This window comes from Podarcis gaigeae, assembly GCF_964106915.1.
Source record: "Podarcis gaigeae genome assembly, chromosome: 9".
In the NCBI taxonomy this organism is placed as follows: Eukaryota; Metazoa; Chordata; class Lepidosauria; order Squamata; family Lacertidae; genus Podarcis; species Podarcis gaigeae.
The window spans coordinates 19,549,537-19,576,448 of record NC_139685.1 but is presented as its reverse complement, the minus strand read 5'-3'; the positions used below and the strand labels follow the sequence as shown (position 1 = coordinate 19,576,448).

At 43.5% G+C, this 26,912-nt stretch overlaps 2 protein-coding genes across 7 annotated transcripts in view; one reads left to right on the top strand and one right to left on the bottom strand.

The window, feature by feature from the left end:
* The window catches only part of FAM114A1 (family with sequence similarity 114 member A1), a 56,843-nt gene extending 42,605 nt beyond the window's left edge, over positions 1 to 14,238 (bottom strand). For 2 of the 6 annotated variants that reach the window (XM_083754994.1, XM_083754997.1), the window contains exons 1-2: positions 13,961 to 14,236; positions 12,274 to 12,338 (exon numbers count right to left, since the gene is read on the bottom strand). The gene's annotated coding sequence lies outside the window, so the exon portion shown is untranslated. Of the gene's footprint in view, positions 1 to 12,273; positions 12,339 to 13,960 lie in introns of all 6 variants that reach the window. The other 4 variants (XM_083754991.1, XM_083754996.1, XM_083754998.1 and 1 more) reach the window with 3 other exon arrangements.
* LOC310853081 (uncharacterized protein) lies at positions 1,216 to 25,407 on the top strand. Its single transcript, XM_083757247.1, has 3 exons — positions 1,216 to 1,755; positions 6,833 to 9,271; positions 20,164 to 25,407. Exons 2-3 carry the CDS (start codon positions 6,897 to 6,899, stop codon positions 22,553 to 22,555), a joined length of 4,767 nt encoding a protein of 1,588 aa, XP_083613373.1. The 5' UTR covers positions 1,216 to 1,755; positions 6,833 to 6,896; the 3' UTR covers positions 22,556 to 25,407.
* The last annotated feature ends 1,505 nt before the right edge of the window (positions 25,408 to 26,912 follow it).

Sequence of the window (26,912 nt, the reverse complement as noted above, 5' to 3'; positions counted from 1 at the left end):
CATACCCCAGTCTCCGTTGTGCCTCATTTTCAAAGGAAACGCAAAACACCTGGATCCCTGGAATCTCACACTGGGGTTAGATTGGGGTGATTTATAACAGTACCAAAATCTTAACCCAGCAGCAAATTGGCAGCCAATGCAAATCCCTCAAACAAGATGTTGCATGCTGGAGGTGGTTTACTCCCCCAAGCAACTTAGCCACCAGGTGCTGCTCTAGCTGCAGCCTCCAGACCAACCTCAAAGGTACATTGAGTGCATGCTGGTAATCCAGCCTTGAAGTTACCAGTGCTGTGAACAAGCTATACCAATCCAGAAATGGCTGTAGCTTTTTTTATCTGCCAAAACTGGCAAAAGGCACTCCTGGAGATGCAGTCTTTATATCTAGAGGGCATCAGGTTGGCAAAGGTTGCTGTTCAATCTCTCCCACTCTTATCCATGACCCAGTCTCCATCACTCTTATCACCACTGCCACCTGCAACATCTGTGGGGATGGGGTTATCTCTCATGGAAGCACCTCAAACAACAAGGAAGGATTAGACCATTCTTTGAGCCAGACTGATTCCTGCTCTTAAGGAGCTTCGGATGTTTCTCAAAAGCAAGAATGAACGCAGCCTTCTCAGTAAGTAGCATATTTCAAAATAAACAAAAGGGTGTTTAAAAAGAACTGCTAGGAATTGAAACCGGGAATGCGATTCGAACAGGCAACACTGTCTTTTCCTTAACATGCGCGGGGGGCAGGGGGAACTCCCGGATGGTATATTGACCAGGAATGTCCAAAGTCTGTTTCGGGGGCCTAATGCAGCTCGCTGGTTGGTTTAATCCGGCCCTTGTGGCAGTTTATTTCCTGGGGTAAAATCCTAAAAAAACCTCAACAACTTCAATCCTAAAAACAGCTCAACAACTTTGGGGTAAAATAATTTTAAAAAACTCAACGTTAATCTTAAAAAAAAGGTTAACAACATTGGTTGGCCCTTTGGTCGGCCCTCACAGACCTTCACTTCATCAAATATGGCCCTCTTTGAAAAAAGTTTGGACACCACTGGATCAGAGCGGAGAAAAAAATTAATATGGGGAGGTGGCGACAGCCACCAACTCAGTAGAGAGCTAGTGACAGATAGTGCAAAAGCAATAGTAGTTGTATTTTAATAGGAAGCAGGAAAACAAACAAATACATATTTTATTACTTCTGGACAAGTGTTCTTGTTGTTGAATCACAGAATTGTAGAGTTGGAAAAGACCCCCTAGGGTCACTTAGTCCTGCAATGCAGGAATCTTAGCTAAATCCTCTACGACAGATAGCCATCCAACCTCTTCTTCAAAACCTCTCAAGGCCCCCAGTCACTGAGCTTGCGCGCTGCTCTGCGCTTTCTTTCTCCCTTCCCTGACGGAAAGCGGGGGTGGAGGTGTGTGGAGGCAATGGGGTCGGACAAGGGCAGAGTGGGCGGGGCTCTTTTTCTAGCTCCGTCCCCAACAAATCTGAAGCAGGCAGACTTCACAGCAGCAGCAAGCGAGTCGCGGTAGCGGTAGCTGAGGTTCGGCACCCGTGCGCTTCAGCGGCCAGAAGTGAACTCCGTCTCGACTGTTTCCCACGGTGAACAAAGCAGGCAGTGAGAGCAAAAGACCACCGTGGTGGAGGGTGGTGCTGTTTTCTTTGCATCACGCGCCTTCCCTTCTTGAGTGCCCTGCGATCCTGTGCAGCGCCCCTCTACTCGGATGCAAGACCCCTCGAACTCAATGGGACTTACTCTCAAGTAGGTGAGTCTGGATTGCTGCCTTAGTTTCACTTCCCTTTTCCCCACCACCCGAAAGAGAGGGGCTCCTTCAGCTTTTGTTTCTGTTGCTGGAACTGACGAAAACATCAAGTTCCCTCAACATAACTTGTCAAATGCCATAAACTTGAATCATAACTTGAACATGCCAAGTTCCTTTGACAGTGCAGCCCGGTATGAGTGTACTCAAAAGTAAGTCTACTTGTTTTCAATACATACATAATTTTATTTTTACTTCACCTATCCACAGTTCAGACCATGATCAAGGCGGCTTACCACATTAAAAAAATACATATCCACAACAGTAGTCATAACAGTAGTGTACTCAAAAGTAGTCATAAACAATAAATGAAACATAAAAAAATACAAAACCAAACTGAACAATTTCCACATATATCACAACCAAATCTAAAATAAAGATACAAAAAACCAACAACAATGCTGTCCTTGAGGGGCATCAAGGCTTCAAAGGAGTCACAGAATCATAGAACTGTTGAGTTGGAAGGGACCACAAGGGTCATCTAGTCCAACCCCCTGCAATGCAGGAATCTTGTGCCCTTGACTATGAGATTAAGAGTCTCATGCTCTATCCAAGTCAAATTTTCCCATCTCCTCTTTCTCATCCCCTGGGCACCCATACCAGGGTAGTGTGTATCCTGGTAGTCCAGGACTGTTACCCCAGTCCTATAGGCAATGCACATCCATTTAGTCACACATTTGCTATGGGAATAGAAAAGACACCCCTTCACACCTAAGTATCAAAACTTCATTGTAATCAGAATAGGTTTCTTCAGAACATGTGTCTGCTTGTGTGTATGTGTGTGTGTGTGTGTGTGTGCGTGCACATACATCAATTCGATTTTTTATTGCATTAGCCGTGGCCATAGCATAATACAGTGGCGTAGCGTGGGTTGTCAGCACCCGGGGCAAGGCAAGTGATTTGCGCCCCCTAACCCGTGGATTTGCCCTAACCCCAGAAGTTGCGCCCCCCCTGCACCCCCCACGCTACGCCACTGTGGAGTCGTCCGCCATCCTGAGCCAGCGGACCGACCGATCGCTCGCCCGCCCGGAGCCGCTGCGGCCGGAGAGCTGCGGCCGATCGCGCTGCGCCCTCTGCCCGCCGCCGGCTCTAGGCCAAACCCCGGGCCCGACTCGGGAAGCAAATACCGCGCATGAGAGGAAAAGACGCGCAAACCCCCGGCGCAGGCAAAGCGCTTGTTGACACGGGAGGGGAGGGGGGGAGAGGAAACGCTGCTGGTGCCGCTGCTCCTCGGCAGCGGCTCCTCCTCTTAGCCCGCCCTGCTTACATTTGCGCCAATCCCCGCCCACTAAAGCCTTTGCGCCTCCCAATGGGAAGCCTTGCCGGGCGGCGGCCTCTGCTGCCTGAGAGTTCTAAAGCCACGCCCACTTTCCCAGAGACTGGCTGTTCTGAGGGATCCAGGGCAGGGCCGGCGTGCGCGCGCGCTTCTTGCTGCCCGGGCGCTTGCTCTAATCCCGCCTTCCCTGGGAGGGAGGGACGGCGGTGGCCGCGAGCGTCCGGGGTGGGGCACGCGCTGGCTCTCCCTGGCGCCCCCGCGCCTGGCGTTCTATCAGCGCCACCAGGACCAGATAGGGGCAGAGAGCTCCGAGTGCGCCCCCAAAAATGTTGCGCCCGGTGCGGCTGGCACCCCTTGCACCCCCCACGCTACGCCACTGGCATAATATACATAGAAATAACAACATAAAATGGGGGTGGGGAAATAAAAGTGGATGTCGTCCTGGGCGAAATACTTTTAAAAAAAAATGGGGGTAACAAAAGTAACAGGGGATTTAAAACATCGAGTGACAGAGAGTACAAAAACAGGTTCGATTGTGCGACGAATCGACTACATCTGTGGTATTAAAGAAGAAGTTGGTGCCGCTTTCCTCTTCATCACACTAAGCAGGAAGTTAGCTGTCATCTCGGTAATCCAACAGTCAGAATCCTGCAGAAGAAGGGACACTATCCAAGGCTGAATTGGGAGATGAAGCTTGTTCACGAGAGGAGTTAGAAACCGAGATCTTTCATCTGTCCAGTTGGGACAGAAGAGCATTACATGTTCCATAGTCTCCAGAGCCGTGTCATTGCAGGTGCATGTTCTATTTGCGATGGAAACTCTGAAGTAACGACCCAACAGAACTGCTGTAGGAAAACAGTTGAGCCGGGCACAGGTAAAGGCCCTTCGCTTAGCCTCCGAAGGAATTGTGAAGCAGTATAGAGGGATCCTTTCAGGGGGTGGAATAGCTAGGGCTAAGCCTGAGCACGGCCCTCTTGCATGGGAAGCTGTGTTAGAGAAGTCAAGTTGCTGGAGCTTCTTTTTGATTAGAGGTAGGGCCGCCGGGCTAATACACTCTAAGTTAAAAACAGTTTTGCAGTTCAAATTGAGAAGAGAGCGGAATTTGAGATTAATTGTAGTTTTCCAAGGAGAATTATGAATATCTCTTAGGATCGGATTGGAGAAACCACCTCTAATTTGAGCATCCGATGCTAATAGGTGGGAGCTATAGGAAATGGCTCGACTCCATGCTCGTTTTACTATTGAGGGCTGGGCAAACTCAAGTCGTAGGGCTGCACCTGAGACACATCTCGGGACGCCGGAAAGAGATCTCAGAAACATGTGAAGTGGGCGATCCAAGTTGCCTGATATTGCTGTAGTCCATACTTCGCAGCCATATAATAATTTAGGGACTACTTTGGCATTAAATATTTGAATTGCTGCTGGAAGGTGTTTGCCGCCCTTCTGGTGATAAAATCGGACAATGGCATTAGAGGTCGTGGTTGCAGCAAGAGAAGCAGATTGTAGATGGGTGGTCCAGGAGAGATTATAAGTAAATATTAAGCCTAGGTATTTAAAGGCTTTTACCTTTTCTAAGTAGCCACCTGTGATCTTAATCGGCTCCAGCTTGAGTTTGCGGGAACGAGTGAAGTGGAGGACTTTCGATTTTTTATAATTAATATTAAGAGCTTCCGCCTTACAATAGGCGATAAATGCATTAACTGCATTTGCTAGGTCCGCAGCTGTTCTGGATAAGATGACGGCATCATCTGCATAGAAAAGGGAAGCAACGGGGTGGCCTGCTAAGTGAGGAGGATACTTAGTTGCTAGCTTCAAAGGGGAAAGAGCATCATGAAGATAAAGATTAAATAGTAAAGGGGCCAAGAGACAACCTTGTCGGACGCCCCTGGCCGTTGGGAATGGAGTGGTAAGGGAGCCGTTGGGACCAATTCGGATGCGAGCTGTGGTGTTTGAATAAAGGGAAATAATTAGGGAGAGGAGGTGCGGATCAATTCCCAGATGGGCAAGTTTGGACCATAATCTCTGCCTAGGAATGGAATCAAAGTCGGCCTCCAGGTCCATGAAAGCGGCAAACAGGTGGCCTTGCCTTGGTGCAGTGTATTTACTGGCAAGGTGATAGAGAGTTAGACAGTGGTCCATGGTTGATGCTGACTTCTGGAAGCCAATCTGTTCTGGCAGTAGAATGTTTCTCTCATGGACCCATGAAAGAAGTTCTTCTAGTAAAACAGCGGCAAATATTTTCCCCGGAATGGATAGCAGACTGATGGGGCGATAGTTCCTAGGGATGTTTGGCTGGCCGTCTTTGAAAATCGGAACTATTGTAGCTTCTCTCCTGGAGTCGGGGATGTCTAGGGCGGAGGAGATAGCGGTGAATACAGGAGTCAACTGTTCACTCCACCAAAGAGGATCAGTCAGGAAAAGGTCCAACGGGACCATGTCTGGGCCGGGGGCCTTGTTCTTTCGCATGGACATTATGATGTTAAAGATGTGGGTTGAGGTAAAATTTACTGAGGAGGTGGTACTATGAGAACAGGAATAGAGGTCCAACGGGGATTGAAGGTGATCTGTGAGATGATTTGGAGAAGTGAAACTGGCTGAATAATAGGCGATCCATTCGTCAGCGGAAATCAGGGTAGCTGAATTAAATGGTGCCGAAGGCCTAACTAAGCGCCAGAAGGAGCGGGAGTCATGCCTCTCTACAGCCGAACGAAGAGTGGACCAAGCCTCAAGGATGTGTTGCTGTTTCTTGCAGTGAATCATGTTTCTGTATGTCCTTTTAATATCTAGAAGCTCTGCACGGGTTTGGGGGTCGTTGGAAAATTTGATGATTCTGACCATTTTCCTAATTCACCTTCTTAGGGCTTTACATTCCTTGTCAAACCAAGGTGATTCATAGAAGAAGCGTTGGTGGGTAGGCGAGGTGGTGGTTGTGTAAGTTGTTGAAAAAGCATCAATTAATTTCCGATACTGGTCAGCGGGCAGAATTGAGTCAGAAAGAACTGCAGGCATATCAAATGATTTTTGTATGTCCAGGGCAAGAGAGGAGCTGAGGCTTGTCCATTTCTTTGTTTTGTATACAGGGTAGCTTTGTGCCGTGGAACTATAGTTTGAGGGGACTGAGAATGGCTCTATTAGGTTTAACAATAGAGTCAATGGAAGGTGGTCACCACCAAAATATTCAGCCACTTCCATTTTTGTAGAGATTGAGAATAGCTCCGGCGTCAATAAAATGTAGTCGACAACACTGGTTCCCCGGGAAGATATGCACGTTAATTGCTGCAAGGACAAGGGAGTAACGTTGCCATTTGCGATGCAAAGATCGTTTTCGATGGCCAATTGGGCCATCAGCCTCCCCGACGCATTTGTTATGGGATCAAGAGAGCATCTGTTTCCCCAAGGGGGCTGCAGGGGATTGTCCAGGAGTGCTGCGGAAGATAATATAGCATCGTCGTTGGGACCTATTCTTGCGTTAAAGTCGCCTAAGAGGATTTGAGGAAGTCCTGGGTTAGTTGTTTGAAGATCATGGAGCCAAGACGAAAGTTCAGACCACCTTTCATTACGGTCGGAATCATTAATTGCTGGAGGCAGATATACTGTAGTTATCAACCATACATCTTCATGGTTCTCATCAACTAAAACAAATAGGAAATAAGAGTCCAAGGCATCCAGGAATTATAACTGCTATAATTCATTTTGAACTTCTTGATGTGATTTCATTAACATGTTGCTGCATTTCTCCTCTTACAGGCCTGTGGTCAATGTGGAGTGATGAAAGTCACCAGTAAAAACATTTAAAGTATCTTCATGCACGATGGTAGATGAAAGAAGTTCAGTCACCAACCATTTCCTTAGTGCCTTCCTCCTTGCAATAATCTTCTGGAATAACATCCAATGTTCTCCGGGGAAAGGATTGATTATGGACTTTTCCAACAGATTTCTAGTTAAAGTACCTAAGAACCTTCCAGCACAAATGACAGTGTTGGATTTGTCATATAACAGTATCTCTGAACTTCAGATTTCAGATTTCAGTTCTTCTTCTAAGCTCCAGGTACTAATTCTTTCTCATAATCTCATTGGAAAGCTGAACTTCAGTGTCTTCCAGTACAATGAAGACTTAGAACATCTAGATCTATCCTATAACAACTTGCAAAGTCTTTCTTGTCATCCTGTTACAAGTCTCAGGCATCTAGATCTCTCTTACAATAACTATGTAGACATGCCCACATGCCCGGAATTTAGCAAAATGTTGAAGCTGGAATATCTTGGCCTCAGTGCTAGAAGAATTCAGAAATCAGATTTCAGTGTTCTTGCTCATTTACAACTGGAAACTCTGTTCTTGGGCCTAGAAGACCTCTCTGAATATATCCATGGAAATCTTCCAATGTTCAATACAAGGAGCCTTCAGATTATATTCCCACCAAACAATGATTATCAAGTATTGCCAGATCTAGAAATCAATGTAACAGAAAGTTTAGAGCTGTCAAATATCCAAGAAACACAAGTCAATGACTTAAGAACTTTCCTGCTGAAACTTGACAAAAACTCAACATTACTAAACCTAACACTGAACAATATACAATGTGACTGGGAAGACTTCATTGAAATTCTTCAGACTGTATGGGAATCAACCATTGAATATTTTGTTATAGCCAATGCATCACAGTTGGAAGCTCCAAATTCAATAGAGTTTAAGTATACAAAAACTGCACTCAAAACTTTGACAATTAAGCAGACTACATTGACTACGTTTCGTTCTGATGCAAAATATATGTTGGAATTGTTTTCGGAGATGAACCTTACAGCCTTGACCATTTCTGATGCAGGTTTGATACACATGCTTTGCCCTTCAAACCCCAGTCAATTTACTTACTTATGTTTTTCAAATAACAGTTTTACAGACACCGTTTTTCAAAATTGCAAGAACTTAATGTTCCTTGAAAAGCTCATTTTAAAAAGTAATCAGTTCAAAAAACTTGTCAGAGTAAGTTTAATGACCAGTCACATGGCATCTTTGAAATATTTGGATATTAGCCTGAATTTATTGCAGTATGAAGACCATGAGAATAAGTGTGACTGGGGTAAAAATCTGGTTGAATTAGATTTGTCATTTAATAAGTTGTCTGAATCAGTCTTTAGATGTCTGCCAGTCAATATTCAAATGATTGATCTTCAAAACAACCAGATTTCAAGCATTCCCAAAGAGATTACTGAGTTGACGGCTTTAGAAGAAATAAATTTGGCATCCAATAAACTAGCTAAACTGCCTGGATGTGGTCAGTTTAGAAATCTGAGGTTCCTGAATATAGAAATGAACTCTATTGTCCAACCATCTTCTGAATTCTATCAGACATGTCAAGGCATCAAAGAGCTAAAAGCTGGACACAATCCATTCACATGTACCTGTGAATTAAGACAGTTCATCAGTCTTCAAAAGCAAGGATCTATGGAGTTGGTTGATTGGCCTGATGCTTATGTGTGCGAGTACCCAGACTACTTAAGGGGGACCCTTTTAAAGGACTTTCACGTCTCTGAAGTTGTTTGCAACGTGAGTCTTCTGATTATGATAGTTATAATTATTACCGTGGTCTTAGTAGCCACTGCTTCCTTCCTTTGCATCCGTTTTGACGTTCTATGGTATTTGAAGATGATGTGGAAGTGGACTCAAGCAAAACACAGGATTCGGAAGAGTAATCCTGAAGACATGCTCCCCAACATAGAGTTCCATGCTTTTATCTCCTACAGTGAACATGATTCTGAGTGGGTGAAAAACGTATTGATTCCAAACTTGGAGAAGGAGGATGGTTCCATACGGATCTGCCAGCACGAGAGGAACTTTGTTGCAGGCAAGAGCATTGTGGAGAATATCATAGACTGCATTGAGAAAAGTTACAAGTCGATCTTTGTGCTGTCTCCTTACTTTGTGCAGAGCGAATGGTGTCATTATGAGCTCTACTTTGCCCATCACAAGTTATTCAGTGAAAATGCTGACAGTTTAATCCTGATTGTGCTGGAACCAATCCCTGCATACATCATTCCTACCAGGTACCACAAACTGAAAGCTCTCATGGCCAAGAGAACGTACTTGGAGTGGCCAAAGGAGAAACGCAAGCATGGACTTTTCTGGTCTAATCTTCGGGCAGCCATTTACGTTAAACTGTCCAGCAATGAAGAAGAGAGAGCATTTTCACTGATTTAAATTTATATTAAAATAATCATATGCAGATTTCATTATATCAGTAACGTTCATGTAATATGGCATGGGTAGGCAAACTAAGGCCTGGGGGCCAGATGCAGCCCAATTGCCTTCTAAATCCAGTCCACGGACGGTCCAGGAATCAGCGTGTTTTTCCATGAGTAGAATGTGCCCTTTTATTTAAAATGCATCTCTGGGTTATTTGTGGGGACTGCCTCGTGTTTTTACATGAAAAGAATGTGTGCTTTTATTTAAAATACATCTCTGGGTTATTTGTGGGGCATAGGAATTCGTTCATTTCCCCCACCCCCCAATATAGTCTGGCCCCCCACAAGGTCTGAGGGACAGTGGATTGGCCCCCTGCTGAAAAAAATTGCTAACCCCTGTTGTATGGTTGAATAATCATGTTAAGCTTCCAAACAATGAAGAAGTTGTTTAGAGTTGTAGCATTAAAGTCAGTTTTCATTGAGCTGAATTTATATAAAATAAACAGATCTGCTGGTATGAGAGGAACTTTTGTGCACCCATGTATTGTTGAAAATATCAGAGACTGCTTTGTGAATAGTTAGTCTTTGTGCTGTCTTCCAATTTTGTGCATTGTGAATGCCTATTAAAAAAGTACTGGTATTTACTGAAAACACTCATTTTGTTAGAATGTATCCCTACATATATAATTCCTGCCAGGTATCACATACTAAAAGCAGACATTGCAAAGGGAGCCCACATAGACCAAGCAAGAGGGAATAGGAAGCATAGAGTTTTATTCGTACATATTAAGACAGGAATTCATATTAAGCTTGCTGTATTTATGCTTTCATAGTTATTATACCTATAATAACATCAATATAGCCTAGCTGTAGGAAACCAGCTATTTTGAAAAAATATGAAGGTGTCATATAATGGTCAGAGTATTCGTCTATCTACCCCAGTATTGTCTACTCTGACAGCCTTTGGCTCTCCAGGGTCCCAGGCAGATACTCTTTCCTATTATCCACTGCTTGATCCTTTTAGCTGGCAATGCCAGGGACTGATTCTGGGGCTTTCTGCAGGCAAGATATTTATTTATTTAATGCATTTCTATATTACTCCTCCATTAAAAATCTTCATACCATTTTACAATCACCAATAAAATCTAATAAATAAATAAAAGGCAGCACTAAAAACAACCACAGCAGGCTAAAAGCCTGGTAAACTTTAAGTCTTTACCCTTGCACTTAAACTCGTTTGAGCTCACTTATGCATTCTCAAAGGAGAGACTCAGCTACCTTTTGGAAAATTGTTGCAAAGGGATGGCAAGACTCCCCCTCCAAAGTGGAATACTCCATCCCTGTTGGGGCATGGGAGTCATACTTCCAATCCCTATACACAAAAAACATCTACAGGCTCAGTCCCTACCTCTTAAGTGATACCAGGGCTGAGTGGCCCCCGGTGTCAACTGAAGAAGCCTGGAGGCTTATTCAGTCTCTTAAACCTGGCAAAGCTCTTGGCACAGAGAATATTTCCCTTGAGCTCCTCAAGGCCAATGCTGAATGGTGGGCCCAGTGCTTGCTGCCGTTTACCAGCATAGATCAATCGGCTACTATCCCAGAGGATTGGGGACTAGCAATCATCTTCCCAATATACAAGAAAGGGAGCAGGTTTGACCCTGCTAATTACAGACCAATTAGTCTCCTAAGCATTATTAGTAAACTCTGTGCTGCCCACTTATGGAATAACCCTGAGGATTGGATGTAGCGAGAATATGTCCTTTCAGAAGCACAAGCTGGTTTCAGGGCAAACCAATCAACTTTAGACCAAGGCCTAGTACTCCAACATCTTGCGGAAAAATTTACCTCAAGAAAAGAAGCTTTCATGCAGCTCTATGCAGCTTTCATCTGCCTTTGATTTAATATCACAAGATAGGCTTTGGGAAAAACTAAGTGCCTCAAACATAGACAGACATCTACTGCGTCTCATCCACAGCTTATACGAAAACATTCGGGCCTAGGTTGGGTGTGACCGACAGGGCCATTTATCTAAGGAAATAGAAACCTAGCTGTAGGTTGAGAAAGCTAGAGCAATAATCCGCCAATGAATTTGGGATGTGGAACTACAATGCCATGTGAGTGAGATGAATAAACACCCAGCAATAAAAGACAATGGGAGAGGGTTCACCTCAGCAATATATCTGTCCAAATCACAAATACCTAAATACAGACGGTTGTTTACCCTCGCCAGGTTCAACGTGCTGCCATCTGCCTTATTGCAGGACAGATTCAAGGGCAAACCATACGTGGAACGAGTCTTCCCCTGCGGCTTGGTGGAGGTGGAAACTGTCTCTCATGACTTGTTACGCTGCCGTTTCTCTGGGGATATATGCTCGGTATTTATCACCCCTGTTATACAAAAATCTCCAAATGGGTCCAAACTTCAATGTCTAAAACTCCTGGTAGAGGACAAGGATCCAAAGATCACGCTAAGGGTGGCCCAATTCTGTGCGACTGCCCTAAAACTTAGGGAACAAGCTGTACGGTGGATGCTCGGGTTGTGAACGTGATCCATGTGGGATGCACATTCGCAACCCGCAGTATTTGCAACCCACAGCGGTGCATTTGGGCACGTGCAGGTTGTGTTTCGGCGATTCTGCACATGCACAAGTGTGATTTAGCGCTTCTGCGCATGCACGACCGCTGAAACCTGGAAGTAACCTGTTCTGGTACTTCTGGGTTTCGGCGGTCTGTAACCCAAAAAAACGTAACCTGAAGCGTCTGTAAACCGAGGTATGACTGTACTACCAAAATGATTAAGATTATAAATAACAATTTTAGGTTATATTTTAGTGATTAAGATTTCACTTATATATTTTTAACTGCTGCTATATCTGTATTGTCCCTGTTAGACCCAGTTGCAATTCAATGTATCCCTATCGTGCTTTATGATTTTCCTGATATTGTAAGTGAGCCAGAACTGGTCTGTGACCGTAATAATAAATTCATTCATTGACTCATTCACTTACGCATGTTCGTTGCCTTGTTTTATATTCTGAGATGTTGCAGTGTATAGTTCTGGTTGCCACATGACCTGGGGAAGAAAAAGATTACTTGGAAAAAGCAGTCATATGAGCATAGGTCTAGAAACTGTTTTATACATTGCTGACCTATGAAAGTAATACACCCAAGCCTTATTTCCTACACCAAACCTTTCTTGAATGAGAGCCAGTGCATATTATTTTGTATAATTCCTATTTTGAATATAAGAATGTCAGAAAGTAGGGGGCAAGCAGTATAATTTATACAGTAGGTTGCGAAGCCAGACCAAAGGACCCAGGTCATTATCCTGTTTTCACAAGTCTGTGAGATATAGTTCCTTGCTCAAGACCAGGGGTGTGGAACTTGTGGCTCTTTGGACATTGCTGGGCTCCAACTGCCTTTTGTTCCAGCCAGCACGACCAATGGTTAGGGACCGACAGGAGTTGTAGTCCAATAACATCCAGGGGATCACAAGTTGCCCATCTCTGTGGCATGGCTAAGTAGAGATTTTGACCCTTCTCTTCCTGACCCGAACCCAACACTTTACTATATTTGGTTGCTGAAATTTGTTTTTTAATAAGCCAGATTGGCTAGTAGTGATGATCCACACTTTACCATCCTGTACGTTTGTGGCATGTAGCCAAACTTTTGCAATGTATTCTGTGCTTTCCACTGTGTGATAAATGGTTCTGTATTGGGGAGGGAGCTTTCAGCCCCTTTCATCTATATGACTTTACATTTTGGACATCCCTTTCTGAAGTACACACTAGGAATCATATTATTGAAGTCAGTGGGTTTACTTCCAGGTAAATGGCTTATAAATGTTTGTAGGGCTGCCTGCCAGTAAAATAATGTTTAGCTGATTAGTCATAGGAGTAATAGAAGGAAGAGTGAAATAATAATACTATTTTATTAACACTTCAAAACACTTCACATGTTTAAGAACTGCTGCCTGAATTCCCCCTCTTCTTTCTGCCAGTGGCTTTTCCTTTTGTGTCTTATTGGGTTATGGTTAAAGAAGAGAGCTTAACCATGATCTGAGGTTTGGATCATTAACTTCTCATTGCTTTCAATTAGAAAAATGTAAGCAAGTATGTTCACTCGGATGTAAGCTCCTTACTGGGAACTGTAGTTTGGTATGGGAACTGAAATTGTAGTTCTTTGAGGAGTAAACTACACTTCTCCCAGGTTTTTTTTTTTGGGGGGGGGAATGTGCTTTAAATGTGTAGTATGTACATGTTTAGGCTTGCAGCCATGTTAAATGTTCTTATATAGGGGTCCAAGTTGGTGTGTACAGTATATAGTTTGTTTAGCCAAAGCAGAATTACAAATTCGTATTTATTGCTGTGAGGTCCACAAATAAGAAGCAGTACTCCACTCAGCAGCTTAGGATGGTTTTTTGCTCTCCATAAAATCACCAGGCAACCCTGTATCGGGCGATTTTTAATGTCTAATATTTTACAATTTTTTATGTGCTGGGGGAAACCCAGCCGAATGAGTGGGGTATAAATAAAAAAATATTATTTCTATTATTATTTGACAAGATAAATTTGAGTGCAGCTGTTGCTGTTTTGGGTTTTATTGCGGTAATTTTTTTTGGACTGGCATTTTTTGCCTTTCTTTGTTTGCCTTGCACACAATTATCACCAGTTATCCAGACAACCAAGCCCCTACCTACTTGCTTTCCAGGTTTCTTTGGGTTTCGTAACTGGGCTCACCATGAACACGAAGCGCATCTTGGGCAGGAACAAACATGCCCCCAACAGCCCAAAACCAAACCAGGGACTGAGGTGCTTTTACTTCAAAGAGCACTTCCTCTAAAAGCCAAAAAACACACCCCATAACTTATTCCTTGTAAGTGAAGTGGGGGAAACCCATATTTCACATCCCCGTGACCATGACCCGTGGGGGTGGCAAGTGGGCAGAGTTCATTTGGTCTGTCCTCCCCTCAGGTCGACCGAGGGGAGGCGGTTTCTCTTCCTGTGGGGAAATCTGTTGCCACCGCCCAGTGGCGTAGCGTGGGTTGTCAGCACCCGGGGCAAGGCAAGTGATTTGCGCCCCCTAACCCGTGGATTTGCCCTAACCCCAGAAGTTGCGCCCCCCCTGCACCCCCCACGCTACGCCACTGTGGAGTCGTCCGCCATCCTGAGCCAGCGGACCGACCGATCGCTCGCCCGCCCGGAGCCGCTGCGGCCGGAGAGCTGCGGCCGATCGCGCTGCGCCCTCTGCCCGCCGCCGGCTCTAGGCCAAACCCCGGGCCCGACTCGGGAAGCAAATACCGCGCATGAGAGGAAAAGACGCGCAAACCCCCGGCGCAGGCAAAGCGCTTGTTGACACGGGAGGGGAGGGGGGGAGAGGAAACGCTGCTGGTGCCGCTGCTCCTCGGCAGCGGCTCCTCCTCTTAGCCCGCCCTGCTTACATTTGCGCCAATCCCCGCCCACTAAAGCCTTTGCGCCTCCCAATGGGAAGCCTTGCCGGGCGGCGGCCTCTGCTGCCTGAGAGTTCTAAAGCCACGCCCACTTTCCCAGAGACTGGCTGTTCTGAGGGATCCAGGGCAGGGCCGGCGTGCGCGCGCGCTTCTTGCTGCCCGGGCGCTTGCTCTAATCCCGCCTTCCCTGGGAGGGAGGGACGGCGGTGGCCGCGAGCGTCCGGGGTGGGGCACGCGCTGGCTCTCCCTGGCGCCCCCGCGCCTGGCGTTCTATCAGCGCCACCAGGACCAGATAGGGGCAGAGAGCTCCGAGTGCGCCCCCAAAAATGTTGCGCCCGGTGCGGCTGGCACCCCTTGCACCCCCCACGCTACGCCACTGCCACCGCCTGCGGCTTCGCTTGTCCTTCTTTAGCCCCGAGAGACCAGCGACTTATCTTTGCCGCCAAGCAGGTAAACGGTTTTAAAAAGGCGGGAAAGGAGCCGGCGCTTCGGGTCGCGCGCACAGTTTCAAGCCGCCTTTTGGGTTCCCCTCCCCCCTTCGCCCCTGCCTCTTAAAAAAATGGCGCCTAAAAAAACCCAAACCAACTTTCTCCGTCGTTTGGGACTTGGGCAACACTCCAGGGGCGCGAGTACTTCTCCATCTCTCCGCTTGCTTTTCTTAGGGGATTGCAAGCTTGCCCTCGAAAGAAAGAAAGAAAGAAAGAAAGAAAGAAAGAAAGAAAGAAAGAAAAGTGCAAGGGCATTTTCGTCTCAAAAAAATGTCCGCTATGTCACGCACTTGCTTCTCCCTTTGCAACTAAAAGGACTTTGCAGGGCTGGATCCTGCAAAGCGATTTCGTGGAGATCTGGGTTTCAGATTCTCTCATGCAGCTTTGAAAAACAACATGAAGGGTTGAGGTTTGGCAGGTGGAGGAATGGAAAAAGGGGAAGGCAGGAATCTCTCTCACTTTTGATCTTTGTGCAGAAGAGGGCATTATAACAGGTACTGCTCTTCCTGCAGTGGCAAATATATATACTCTCTCCTGTGTGTGTGTGATGCAACGTCAGTCATTGCCAGAAAAGCCAAATCTTACCCAGTAGCATGTGTGTGTGTTGATGTTTTTAATCCCATTGTGTAATGATGGTGGGCTGGATCCTTTCACATGTCGTCTATCATTTAAAAAATAAATCCTTCACCTTTCTATGTTGAAGAACGCAATGTAGCTTTAAAAAGGCAAAATATATTCCTTCTGCGGGGGTGTGTGTGTTTAACATCCACATAGAAATCAAATCAAATGACAATCCAGATCATGTCATTTAAATCACGGCTGCAAACACTCCCCCCCCCCCCCCGTACTTAAAGGGATATGTAGCAGTAACATCTCCAGGTTGTAAGCGGGAATATTTGCGTGGAGGCTGTCTGAGGAATTTTGATATCTCAAACATTAACGACGAAGCAAACAAATTGTTATTACATCTCTAAATCGTGCCAAGTTGCCAACGCCAACTTTAAAACAAATCAACATAAAATTATCAAAACAGAACTAAAAGCAGCAGTTTTAAAACATGCACCATCAGGTTACATGTTGAAACTACCATTTTGGGTAAAGAGGAAGTCTTGACAGTGGCATAGATTTCCTGTAAATTACGCCAAGTTAATGTTTATTTTTAGCTTGTGGCCAAGTTGTAACTTAAGTTCCTCATTCCTTTTCTTTTAGTTGAGTTTGTGATCTCCTCTGAACATACTATAGTTTTCTCCCACTGTTAATTCATTTTGTTGTTGTTGTTGTCTACCTTTTACTGCAAAGGCTGACAAATTTGATTGTGTTAAAAGTGGGGCGGAGAATTTTCTGCCCCATCTTTAAGGCAACATCATTCTTCCTCTTAAGACACTCTTGTTTAGAAACACGCTCTTTCCTGCTGCTGAAAGGCATAAGGTAGGTGTTATTATTTTAAAACATGTAACATGAGAAAGTTTTGAATACTTTTTGCCCTTCACTTAACTTTTATTGTGAATGGTGAATGGTTTTTTTTTAGGAGATCGTTTTTGTGGGGGGTGGAGCAGAACCTCACTTAATTGAGTACTTTCAATGCTTTTCAGTACTTTTGTGGATCTAGGGGGACCAGTTGCCCCCACCTGGCTACACCCATGAATGGGTCTAATATTGTGAAAACACGGCATCTACTTTTCTGTCCTTGTGGCTGAACTTGGTATCTAGCTATAGACATGGCTTTGGTAGTCCCTGACTGCTGAACAGTTATAAAGCCTTAGGGTGTGTGCTGGCTGAAGACATGGCTGCTTAAACTTTCTCTTACCTGCTGCCTTTCCCCTGCAAGACCCCTCTCATCCAGCTAAGATTCCTGGATGTGCATTTTGTGTGCCATGAAAAATGAGGAGGGGCTTGCAGAGAAAGCATCCAAGATTGCTGTACTTCAGAACCCATTCCCCACCCCTAAACTAACCCTCATTCTCCCTTTGCTGCTTTAACAGACATCTGTTTAACAGTGTTGGTTAAATATAGTCACTTATTCTATCTAATACCACCTCTTGGCACAGGGTTTTGGAAGGATTATCTTGTGAACCTCCCTGAGACCTGTGGGTATATGGTGGTATACAAATTTTAATAGTAATAATAATAATATTCAGTGTGATTTATTGCCTTGATTAGGCATGGGGGGATTTGGTTAAGTCCTTATTTAAAGTTGAATTTATCAAATTGATAACCGAAAACACCCATCCTTCAAAATTTGCACTTATCTGAATTTTGCTGTGCATTTCTCCAACCGAACAGTGCTGATGAAACATGTATATTATGTGCAAACATTAGTAAGTGAAAGTAATATACAAAAATGCATTCAGAAATGTGTACATTGGTCAAAACTACATACAAAAATGTGTCTGTTAAGAGAAATTCACACACAATTGCTGAAGAGTTTCCATGAGGACTTTTTGAAAAATGCCCAAATTGGTGCAGAAATGTGGAGAACCAAATTTAAGATTGGAAAAATGAGAAACAGAGAGAACCGCAATTGACAGATCCTCCTATCCTTAGTCCTGCCCATTATGTATGAAAAGCTAGTCCTGAGGATCTAATCTCAGGTCTGCTACATACCTTGAGGTTCATTACCCTTTGAAATTGTCAGGGAACTGCCATCGGAGCTAGAGGCGGAGGCAAGGCTCCCGAGCGATGCTGGAGAGGGGCCCTGCAGGAAGAGGAAGCCCATCTGCTGGGGAAGGAAATCAACGTAACACCAGGGGTGAAGGGGGGCAGATGGGGGAATCGGAGAGGAGGCTCCAGGACTCTTCACCGGAGACCAGCGGAGAGAGCACGGGTCCTCCGCTGCCCACACCCATCCTGTGCAGAAGATTTCTGCGCAGGGAGAGTAGGCAGAAGACTTCTTTGCTGGAAGAAGTTCAAGAAACGCCCACTGATGGATTCTGCCAGCAACTGAAACAGCCACGAAGTGAAGGGCTGTCCAGACAGAAAGGGTTTAACCAGGTAACCTAGCCAGGAGTGGCGGCAACTTACGCACGAGCAACCCCTATAACCATTACAGAAATGAAACATTTTTCTTCATCACCATTGCCTCACCATAATCAAGGGCTCATCCACACTTTTGTTTCTAGACACAGGTCCAAATGGTGTTTCTTTCATAGCGTCATTTTCCCTGGGAGAATCCTGATAGCTCAGAAGGAAGAGCATGAGACTCTTAATCTCAGGTTTGAGCCCCACGTTGGCCAAAAAATTCCAGGGGGTTGGACTAGATGAACCTTGTGGTCCCTTCCAACTCTATGATTCACCACTGAATCAGAGAAAACACCAATCCTCAGAAAACTCAATTGACATTTATTCCAGCCCAGCAGCAGACAGAGTTTTCCTAGAAAAAGCAATGGATTGGGGGGAGGAAAACTTTTCTGACCCAGGCCTAGGAATAACAGGACAAATGGATGAGTCTATACTAAATACTTTTAAAGGGCTATTTAGTTAAACCTAATATATTTTTTTCTGCACCACTCCCTGAGCAGTATTACTTTTCCATGGCAGCTTTATCCACAAGGTAAGTTTCTTTGTGAGGAAATGTTCTTGAAACTAAGGCTCTGTACATACCATGCATTTTAAACACCCCCCACCAAATGTGGGAACTGTAGATCACCCCTCACAGAGCTACAAATTCCAGCACCCTTAGCAAGCTACAGTTTCCAAAATTCCCCCCCCCCCCGAGGGGGGTGAGTGGCTGCATTAGGGAGCAGATAAACCCCCAAAGGAATGTGGGTAATCTTTAAAGTAGCATCCGTTCTCCCCAAAGCAAACAACACCTACAGGGAACCCCATGCCCCGCACCCAACTGCAAAAAAATCCCCTTTAGGCTTTTTCGTTTTCCAGCTGTGTTCCATTATTTTCAAAATAATTTCTCTCTCTCCTCCCCTGTCACACATAGACAGAGTTAAACTTTGTTCAGAGTGTGTCCAGCAGATACTTACTTTTATTTAAGCAAATTCTGAACTTCTGGGGCTGAACTGCATGTGATGTCATGAAATCCATGATTGGACCTGCTAGGTGGTCTCCAACTTAGTTTTACAGCGGTCCAATTACTTAAATGGGTCTATTCTGAGCAAAGCATAGCAGGTAAAAGCTGGTGAAAGTGTGTGTGTGTGGTGACTGGTTAGCACTGTGAAAGGGCTTTAAAAAACAAATCCTTTCCTTGCACCATTTCCCCAAATTTCATTTCCCTCCAAGCTTCTCTGTGCCCTGCTTGGGGGGGGGGGTATATCAAAGATAAGGATTTTGTGGCCTTCCATATGTTAAATTCAAAAGTCCTATCAATGCCAGCTAGATGGCCAGTGGTGTGGGAGGATGAGTTGTACTCCAACAACATCTGGGAGCTGTAGATAATGCAGGTATGTATGGTACAGGATGCTTTAGCTGAGATACTACATTGCAGGGGTTTGGACTAGATGACCCTTGGTGTCCCTTCCAATGCTACAGTTCTGTGATTCTATAATTGTATATTGCCACAACATCTCATTTGGCCCCAGCTGAGAAAGAAATGGGGATAACAAGCAAATAACAAGAAATCAGTGCTGGTGGAGACCCAAAATATGCATATATATATATATATATATATATATCCATGCAACTGAATTCCTTTCAGATTCACAGTGGTTCATCCTTTTTCAAACTTCCAGAGAGATGTCTCACTAACTCCTGGAGCTGTGTAAGGCTTTCTGTATCTTAAACTGCAAAAAACGCATATGGCCATCATGAAATCTCTTCATAACTATGTTTTAAATTGTCATTTGATTCTGCTTTTCTGCTAAATTATGAAGTGTCTTCTATTGCCGTAATAAGAATGAATATTGGGAGAGCTAATGTTTCCATTAGAGTACTTAATATTTTAATGTGAACTCTTTTTGCAGGAGTTTGAGGCTAATACAGAGTACAAGAACTCCGCCAAGCACATTTTAAAGATCTTTAGATGCCATGGCAGAAATGAACGGTCCAGACAGGAATGGTTTCCTTTGTATTTGCATCTTGACAATAACTTTCTGGAACAATACCTATACCTCTGCAGAAAATGAATTTAAAGCAAACTACTCAAAGAGTGGCTTAGATACTGTTCCTAAGAATCTTCCAGCACAAATGACAGACTTGGATTTGTCATACAACAGTATCTCTGAACTTCAGATTTCTGATTTTAGTTCTCTTTCTAAACTCAGGGTACTAAATATTTCTCATAACCTGATTAGAGAGCTTGACTTCAGCATTTTCCAACACAATAAAGACTTAGAACTTCTGGATCTATCACACAACAAACTGCAGACTCTTTTTTGCATTCCTGTTACAAGTCTCAGGCATCTAGATCTCTCTTACAATAACTTCATGAACATGCCCACCTGCCAGGCATTTGACAAAATGGTGAAGCTGGAATATCTTGGCCTCAGCGCTAGAAGAATACAGAAATCAGATTTCAGAGTTCTTGCTAATTTACAACTGGATACTCTCTTCTTGGGCTTAGAACACCTCACTGAATCTGTCCCTGGAAGTCTTCCAGCATTTAACACAAAGAAGCTTTGGATTGCACTCCCTGAAAATTCAGAATTTGTGTCTCTAGAACTCAATGTTACTGAAAGCTTAGAACTTTCAAATATCCAAGGTAAGCAAGTCAGTGACTTGATAACATTTTTGTCACAACCCAGCAAAAATGGGAAATTGCTAAACTTAACATTGAATAATATACAACTATCCTGGCTAAGCCTCACAGCTATTCTTCAGAAGGTGTGGGAATCCTCCATTGAATATTTCAACATCAACTATGTGAACATTTTAATATTTGAAGACACAAGTCAATCTCTCAATTATGTTGATACCTCACTAAAAGCATTGACAATTAAACATGCTGTTGCAGTTTCAGAGATGTTTAACCAAGAGGATGTGTACAGAACATTTTCAGAAATGAATATTGCATCATTGACAATTTCTCATTCGGGGATACTAATCATGTTTTGTCCTTTAAAACCCAGTGATTTTACTTATTTAAGTTTTTCACATAATTCATTGACTGACAAAATTTTTGAAAATTGCAAGAACTTAGCCCTCCTAGAAACACTCATTTTACAAAACAATCAACTTAAACAACTTGCCAAAATGAGTTTAATGACAAGTCACATGAACTCACTGAAACACTTGGACTTGAGTCAGAATTTGTTGCAATACGAAGATAACATGAATGACTGCCACTGGGGTAAAAATATGATTAAATTGAATTTGGCGTCTAATCAATTGTCGGAGTCAGTATTTAGATGTTTACCAGCAAATATTCAAATTCTTCATCTTCAAAACAATCCCATTTCAAGCATTCCCAAAGAGATTACTGAGCTGACGTCTTTAGAAGAAATAAATCTGGCATCCAATAAACTAGCTAGTCTGCCTGGATGTGGTCAGTTTAGAAATCTGAGGTTCCTGAATATAGAAATGAACTCTGTTGTCTCACCATCTTCTGAATTCTATCAGACATGTCAAGGCATCAAAGAGCTAAAAGCTGGACACAATCCATTCACATGTACCTGTGAATTAAGACAGTTCATCAGTCTTCACAAGCAAGGATCTATGGAGTTTGTTGGTTGGCCTGACGCTTATGTGTGCGAGTACCCAGACTACGTAAGGGGGACCCTTTTAAAGGACTTTCACGTCTCTGAAGTTGTTTGCAACGTGAGTCTTCTGATTACGATAGTTATAATTATTACCATGGTCTTAGTAGCCACTGTTTCCTACCTCTGCATCCGTTTTGACGTTCTATGGTATTTGAAGATGATGTGGAAGTGGACTCAAGCAAAACACAGGATTCGGAAGAGTAATCCTGATGACATGCTCCCCAACATAGAGTTCCATGCTTTTATCTCCTATAGTGAACATGATTCTGAGTGGGTGAAAAACATATTGATTCCAAACTTGGAGAAGGAGGATGGTTCCATACGGATCTGCCAGCACGAGAGGAACTTTGTTGCAGGCAAGAGCATTGTGGAGAATATCATAGACTGCATTGAGAAAAGTTACAAGTCGATCTTTGTGTTGTCTCCTTACTTTGTGCAGAGCGAATGGTGTCATTATGAGCTCTACTTTGCCCATCACAAGTTATTCAGTGAAAATGCTGACAGTTTAATCCTGATTGTGCTGGAACCAATCCCTGCATACATCATTCCTACCAGGTACCACAAACTGAAAGCTCTCATGGCCAAGAGAACGTACTTGGAGTGGCCAAAGGAGAAAAGCAAGCATGGACTTTTCTGGTCTAATCTTCGGGCAGCCATTTACGTTAAACTGTCCAGCAACGAAGAAGAGAGAGCATTTTCACTGAGTTAAATTTATATTAAAATAATCATATGCAGATTTCATTATATCAGTAACGTTCATGTTGTATGGCTGAATATGGTATATGAGACTTTCAGTGGAAATGGCTCACAATTACAATATTTATTTTTTGAATTAAGGGAAAGTTTGATGAAGCTGGAAGACTGGTAAGCTAACTGGAAAACAAGCTATTTATGTTGCTGTAATGCTGTACTATAATATTTCTGGAGAAAGGACAAGTATAATTTTGCTATATACAAGTGCAGGGGAAAAAATACATTAGGAAAAGAAACAGATTGACTGCATTGATCCTGTTCCAAGCTCTGAATTCCTGAACCAAAGGATTCAAAATTAAGTCACTAGATGAAGAGTCAGTATCAACCTTGCAATGTAAGACTTCCTGCTTCTTGTAAGCCTCCTTGACATTCATTTGATTGAAAGACAATGTGGTATAATTTTTTTAAATAATGGAGTAAATGCTGAATTCTGCTTAGGCAATCCACTTGAGGACATTATTATATTCTTAATACAATTTAACCACGAGAATAATACATAGTGCACACCTAAGAGGGGTTGGGCACATCTGGGACATCTGTAGAGCAGGAGACTCTTAATCTCAGGGTCATGGGTTTGAGCCCCACATTGGGCAAAAGATTCCTGCATTGCAGGGGGTTGGACTGGATGATGCTCATGGTCTCTTCCAACTCTTCAATTTTATGACTCTGCCCTCTTCAGCGTTACTGTTTGTATACATTGAGTCTTTTAATGGAAAGTTGGTGCCATCTAGTGGTGTGCAATATACATGTTAGTAAAATAGAGGGCCTAGAATAGATGCTAAGAAATGAGAAAAGCTAATAGGGGGCATATGTGCAAAACAATTGTGGGTTTAGAAAAGGATAAATATGGGAAGGCCCACTTATAAGGAAGGTATAGTGTGATACCAAATCCCCCATCAAAAGCATGATTGGCTCTTGGCATAAGTAGATGACAAATACACAGAAAGTTATCGGGATAAGTGAGTAAGTTTTGGTTTATCTCAGTTTATCCTACTTCCAGTCTTAAGATCAGATCTCCACCAAAATGTCCTCATGAAAACTTACCTGCATTTTAGTGTGTTCTCATATATACATTTTCGTATGCAATTTCACCTTACATACATTTTTTTTTTTTACAAAGCAGTTTCACCTTACATACCTTTTTTTTTAACAAAGCAGTGTCTCCTAAAATAATGGCTTTTGTATGTTTTTTAAACTATTATGTGCATTTATACCCACACTTTCCCCTTGTACATGTGTTTTTGTACACATTGCTTGGCTGGAGAAATGTGAATCTTGAAGGGTGGCTGTGTTCTGGTTCACACTTTGTTTTGGAAACTGAATTAGGCACGTTGACCTTTAAATGCAAACTGCATCAAATTTCTCCCTCATCCCTAGATGTTACACCTAACATAGCACCTAAACTGCACATGATGCTCAAAAGTTACGACTTATATTAGATCTCATTCGCCAACTAATCTAGTTTTTCTCTGGAGGGTAGGACTTAAACCAATGGCTTCAAGTTACAAGAAAAGAGATTCTGACCAAACATCAGAAAAAACTATCTGACAATAAGAGCTGTTGGACAACGGAACGGTCTTCCTTGAGAAGTTGTGGACTCTCTTTCCTTGGCAGCTTTTAAGCAGATATTGGGTGGCCATCTGTCGTGGATGATTTAGCTGAGATTCCTGCATTGAAGAGGATTGGACTAGATGACCCTTGAGATCCCTTCCAACTCTAGGATTCTGAATATACATGCACTCTAATTTGAAAAGCAGTAGGTGGCAATAAAGGCTTGGTATAATCTGAGGAAAGCTGACCAGTCACAACTGAAGCCATTCCAGGAGCTGGTTATGTAAACGAAATGCATTCCTCAGAATAAAAGGCATGAATATGTCTGAGCGGGCTTTATTTCACAGTCCACTCCCACAATTTCTGTTTGGAGTTTGTGTTTAAGAGTCAGTCACAAGCAGTTGCTGTGTCTTTATCGTCGCTTCTGTTGACAGGATCAATACAATTTGTTTCTTCATTATTTAACTCATAGGCTTCACAGGACTAAATAGACATAGGACTAATTAATCAGATTTCTTGATTGAAAACCTGCTCTTAAACTAGGTCATCATCCACATGCAACAATTTTTTGAAAGGAAAAAACCTTTGAATTTAATATTTACACACTCCCTTGTGGCCTTATATAACCTTGCTGGGCACACAGTCTAAACAACATTCTTCACTGTTAGAATTAAGGCGATTTTAGTGAGTAGCACAAATAATAGATTATTATTGGGTGAAGTTGCATAACTCTTATTAAAGGAGACCAGCTATGAATTTACAGGCTTGAGAGTTGACATTTAAAGTCAGGTTTCAGTGGGTTATGTTTTAAGCTGGCTACTATTTGCAAATGTTGTGAAAGTACAGAAGTGGCTTTGAAGATGCATACAGGGAATAACCTTTGGGACACTAATCCCTATATATCCATGCCTAATGTACGTCAGGAATTATTGAGCATCACCACTGCTAACATCATATTTACACCAGAGTTGTTTTACTCTTGTTATTCATATGACCAAACAATGATGTTGCATTGTATGCAAGACAAAAGAAAAAACACTTTCTACGCCACCTGGTGGACTTTTATTGCACATGCTTTCAACAATGATATGCAAAAATTGCATCAGGGATATTTGGAAACTTGGTACATTGGAAGAGGCTCTGGAACTTTAATTGATCAGTATATAATTTTGTATGATTTGGTGAGCTGTTACCTTTTTTTTACTCTTCTGGTGTGTTATTTTTTGTTGGATAAATAAACTTGAAATGTGTAATAAATTCCTTTATGTATGGGTTAAAATGGCTGTGTAATACATCATAAGGGCAAGAAGGGTGATCCCACCCTTTTGGGAGTTCCACTTTGCCTTGGCCTGTAAAGATTCCTGGCATGAATTATGTCTGTAGTCAGAACTTTTGCAGAGAGCGAGCTGAAGGATTTTTCAGGGGAGGAATCTCTGCAAAACTGGTAGCCTGTTGTTTAATTGTATTAAATCTTTTTTGGGGAAAAACTGTTAGGAAATTTTAAAACAAGTACCTGATGCTCATCACTCCCTGCAATACATTTGCATTCTTTGTTCAGAAGACTGGAGCTGATTTGCTTCTTACTAAACTGGGTAGAGTCAGGGCTGGTCCAAGAGATTTTGGTGCCTGAGGCAAGCCACAAAATGCGCCCCCCCCCCGCTTCCCACCAGGGAAGAATGGGTGACTGAAGATCTACACCAGGAACAAAGGGGTGGGGAATAAAGATCCACATCAGGATTTGCTGTCCCTGTGGATCCTGCTACCTGAGGTGGTCCTTACCTTGCCTCATTGGTGGGCGAGCGTACTGCCTACGTGCTTTTCTTAATATCAATAAACAAAGGAGGGGATGCGAGTGGCGCTGTGGTCTAAACCACTGAGCCTCTTGGGCTTGCCGATCAGAAGGTTGGCAGTTCAAATCCGCACAATAGGGTGAGCTCCCATTGCTCAGTCCCAGCTCCTGCCAACCTAGCAGTTCGAGAGCACCCCAAAAAAGTAGATAAATAGGTACTGCTCCAGCGGGAAGGTAAACAGTGTTTCCGTACGCTGCCCTGGTTTTGGTGTTCCGTTGCGCCAGAAGTGGCTTAGTCATGCTGGCCACGTGACCTGGAAAAACTCTGCAGACAAACGCCGGCTCCCTTGGCCTGTAAAGAAAGATGAGCGCTGCAACCCGAGTTGTCTGCAGCTGGACTTAACTGTCAGGGGTCCTTTAGCTTTACCTTAAACAAATAAAGAGGACAGTGAATAACTGGGAGGTGGGAAGCTGACTATTCAGGCAAGGTACCTGGGATAGACTTGAGGGTGGCAGACACACCAACCTCATTATTGTCCTGAAAATACAGCATGCCCAAGTGCCACGATGTCCAAGGACCAAAAAACAGGGTCAAACCGGCTAATGATGTATGTGCAATGGCCTTCTGCATGTGCCAGATGTGTTGAATATGACGATCTGCTGTGATATTTGCAGTCAACCAACTTTCTTAGGTGAGTCACCAAATAAGTAAGTAATAAATAAGCTCTCCTAAAGAATACGGGTGGACATGGGACGTGGCTGGCGCTGTGGGTTAAACCACAGAGCCTAGGGCTTGCCGAGCAAGAAGGTCAGCGGTTCAAATCCCCGTGACGGGGTGAGCTCCCGTTGCTCGGTCCCTGCTCCTGCCAACCTAGCAGTTCGAAAGTACGCCAAAAAGTGCAAGTAGATAAATAGGTACTGCTCCGGCGGAAAGGTAAATGGTGTTTCTGTGCACTGCTCTGGTTCACCAGAA

Bases quoted from the DNA above. Each gene is read 5' to 3' on its own strand.
- LOC310853081 (XM_083757247.1), top strand. From the start codon at position 6,897: ATGGTAGATGAAAGAAGTTCAGTCACCAACCATTTCCTTAGTGCCTTC. The intron at 9,272-20,163 runs ACTGATTTAAAT...CACATTTTAAAG, and splicing joins GAAGAAGAGAGAGCATTTTC to ATCTTTAGATGCCATGGCAG.